Genomic DNA, 2556 nt, shown 5'->3' with positions numbered 1-2556 from the left:
TTAGTTTGATTAATGTTTGGATGGTTATTTTGCTTGTCATTATTATTATTTATAATTAGTAGTAGTAGTATTACAAATATGATACTGTTTTATCATTATCATTCATATTTTTTATTATTGTGTATGGTTAATTTTGCTTGTCATTATTATTATTATTATTATTATCAATAATAATAATAATAATTATTATTATTATTATCATCATTAATGTAGTTTATTTATTTATTTATTTATTGTTATTATATTATTATTTTATTTATTATTATGATGGTTTATTAATACACATTTTTGTCATTATCAATAATATTTTTTTATTGTTGTTTTTTATTTGTTTGTCATTATTATATGAATAATAATATCCCTTCATTCTTTTTCTGCTACTGTTCTTCTATTGTTCTTTCCATTGTTCTCTTAGGTGGAAATCATTGGAACTCTAATACCAAATCTGCCAAATCGACTTCTAATTATACCAATCCACTAGTTTACCATACAACCTGTATGTACAGCACAACAGCTCTTTGAGTTTAGGTCTGTGGGGGGCAAACCTATCTGTATATCTTGCATTGGTTATTGGTGGTTTGTGTGGAGTAAGGTTTCCTATGGTGGTGGATGGTGAGCATTTTGATCTAATCCATTTTTAATTAAGCCCCAGAGACCCACAAGTGACAGGAGGCTCTTCAGTGTCAGCGTTGCACGTTATTCCAGAGAGAAATTAAGCAAGGCCAGTCTGGTTGGTGGAAGCTTTAGGTGCTAACCTTACCCGATTCCCATTCACAGTTACTGTACAAAATGTCCCAAACCTTTCCTCACCTCTGTACCCACCCGGAATGGGCTCTTATCTATATGCCACAAGGCATTCTCTTTTTTAGGCTTGAAGTGTGTGAGTGTGTCTGTGTGTACGCATATGTTTGTGTGTGTGCATGTGTACCTCTTGGTCCGTCAAAGTGGTAGGTGGGGAATGGAGTTTGGCTCATTCTCACTTGTCAGGATGAAGCTCTTGATCCAGCATCTGAGGTCACTGGGGGTCTCAGAGGAGAAACTCACTAATGATCCCCCTCTTGCCCAGGCCCCGTGTTAGTACTGATTATTTACACCCGCTTTACCCCCATAGGGACTGTGTTCCAACAGCACGGTGAGAGCGTTGGCCCCACAAGAGAAAGATGTGTCAAAAAAATGGAGGAAAGGTGGAAAGACGGGCCTTTGCATCATCAACAGAAAGCAGCACCTTTTTAGAGATGCCTCCATTTTGAGATAATCAAAGCCTGGCCTGCCATCACTCAATGGATACCAGCCAACATTTTTGACGGGAATGGAATGTTTCGCAGTGCTCCGTCAAAGTGGCTTCATGGCACGATGATTGGAGTGACAATCAAACTGCAACTACGGAATGTGTTTCCTGAGCAACAATCATAACACGTGTGACAACGTATTGAAAAACAGTATGGAAAATCTGTTGGATTGCACTTTGGTTAACGTACCTCTTTCCTTTTGCCTGTGCGTAGGTGCTGGTCTACTCCGAGGGGCTTCACGGTAAATGGATGTTCAGCGAGATCCGAGCAGTGTTCACCAGACGCTTCCTGCTTCAGAACACAGCACTGGAGATCTTCATGGCCAACAGAAGTAAAACTGCCCTATGTGTTTACCACTTTATGAATACAAAAACAATGGCCACTAAAAGTTTCTAGTTTCTATCTGAGTCCTGCACTCTGAGAAAAAAGTTACAAAAGCTGTCATTGGGCAGTACATTTTCACAAGGGTACACTTTTGTATGTTAAAGATAAAGATGCATATTAGTACCTTAAAGTCCCCATGAAATCAAAATTAAAGTTTTTTGGGTGTTAGTATCAATATGTTAGTCTTAAGGTTATCTATAAGGCAGTGTGCTCCAAAACAGTGACAAAATTCGCATTAAGAAGATATAAGCATTCAAAGCTTGCAGTTCGTCACTTCCGCCAAAACAGCTCAACGATTTTTTTGATGTCGCATCGTACTTCAGCTTCTCATCAAACTTTCTGTCCAATCAAATGCTCTCTAGAATCTGAAGCGCCCGCCCCCTACACTATAAAATAGATGCTGAAACCGCGGCTGAAATCGGTCACTTGTCCACAGAATTTGTATTTTCTGTACAGTGAATGGCACGTAGTGCACTATATAGGGGACAGGGAACGATTCAAACAGTGTAAATATGCTTTCCATTGTGGAAAAAAAGAAGTCTGGTTTCGCGCTGTGTCACGCTAACCACCGCACCGCACACACACTCTGCTCCGGTCCAGAGACACGATAGCACGGAGCGGATCACATGCACGAGTCGTCGCAGACCACAGAATGTACCGGAGCTATTTGAATTCTACACAGAATGCTATATTTTATAGCAATATGGATGAGATTGTGGGTGGCATACCCTGTCAAATGCAGCTTTACGGAGCTCAAAGGCTCTGAAAGGCTCTAGCCTAAGCTGTGATATAAACTAATGCTATTGGCTATTTTAAAAAGGGGCGGGACTGCTTGATATGTCCCGCCCTGTCTTCCCGTTTCAGTTAAAATGACGTCAACACA

General features: G+C 39.8%; 1 protein-coding gene across 1 annotated transcript in view; it reads left to right on the top strand.

Annotated features, from left to right (window-relative positions):
* The window catches only part of LOC107683414 (neurobeachin-like), a 267384-nt gene that overhangs the window by 216707 nt on the left and 48121 nt on the right, over positions 1-2556 (top strand). Inside the window, exon 41 of the mRNA XM_016479471.1 lies at positions 1503-1620. Coding sequence (XP_016334957.1) covers positions 1503-1620 — 118 coding nt within the window. The remainder of the gene's footprint in view (positions 1-1502; positions 1621-2556) is intronic.

This window comes from Sinocyclocheilus anshuiensis, unplaced genomic scaffold, assembly GCF_001515605.1.
Source record: "Sinocyclocheilus anshuiensis isolate Anshui unplaced genomic scaffold, SAMN03320099.WGS_v1.1 scaffold1170, whole genome shotgun sequence".
Taxonomy (NCBI): domain Eukaryota; kingdom Metazoa; phylum Chordata; class Actinopteri; order Cypriniformes; family Cyprinidae; genus Sinocyclocheilus; species Sinocyclocheilus anshuiensis.
Note: the sequence above shows the minus strand (reverse complement) of the source record. Positions and strands in the feature narration are given on the sequence as shown.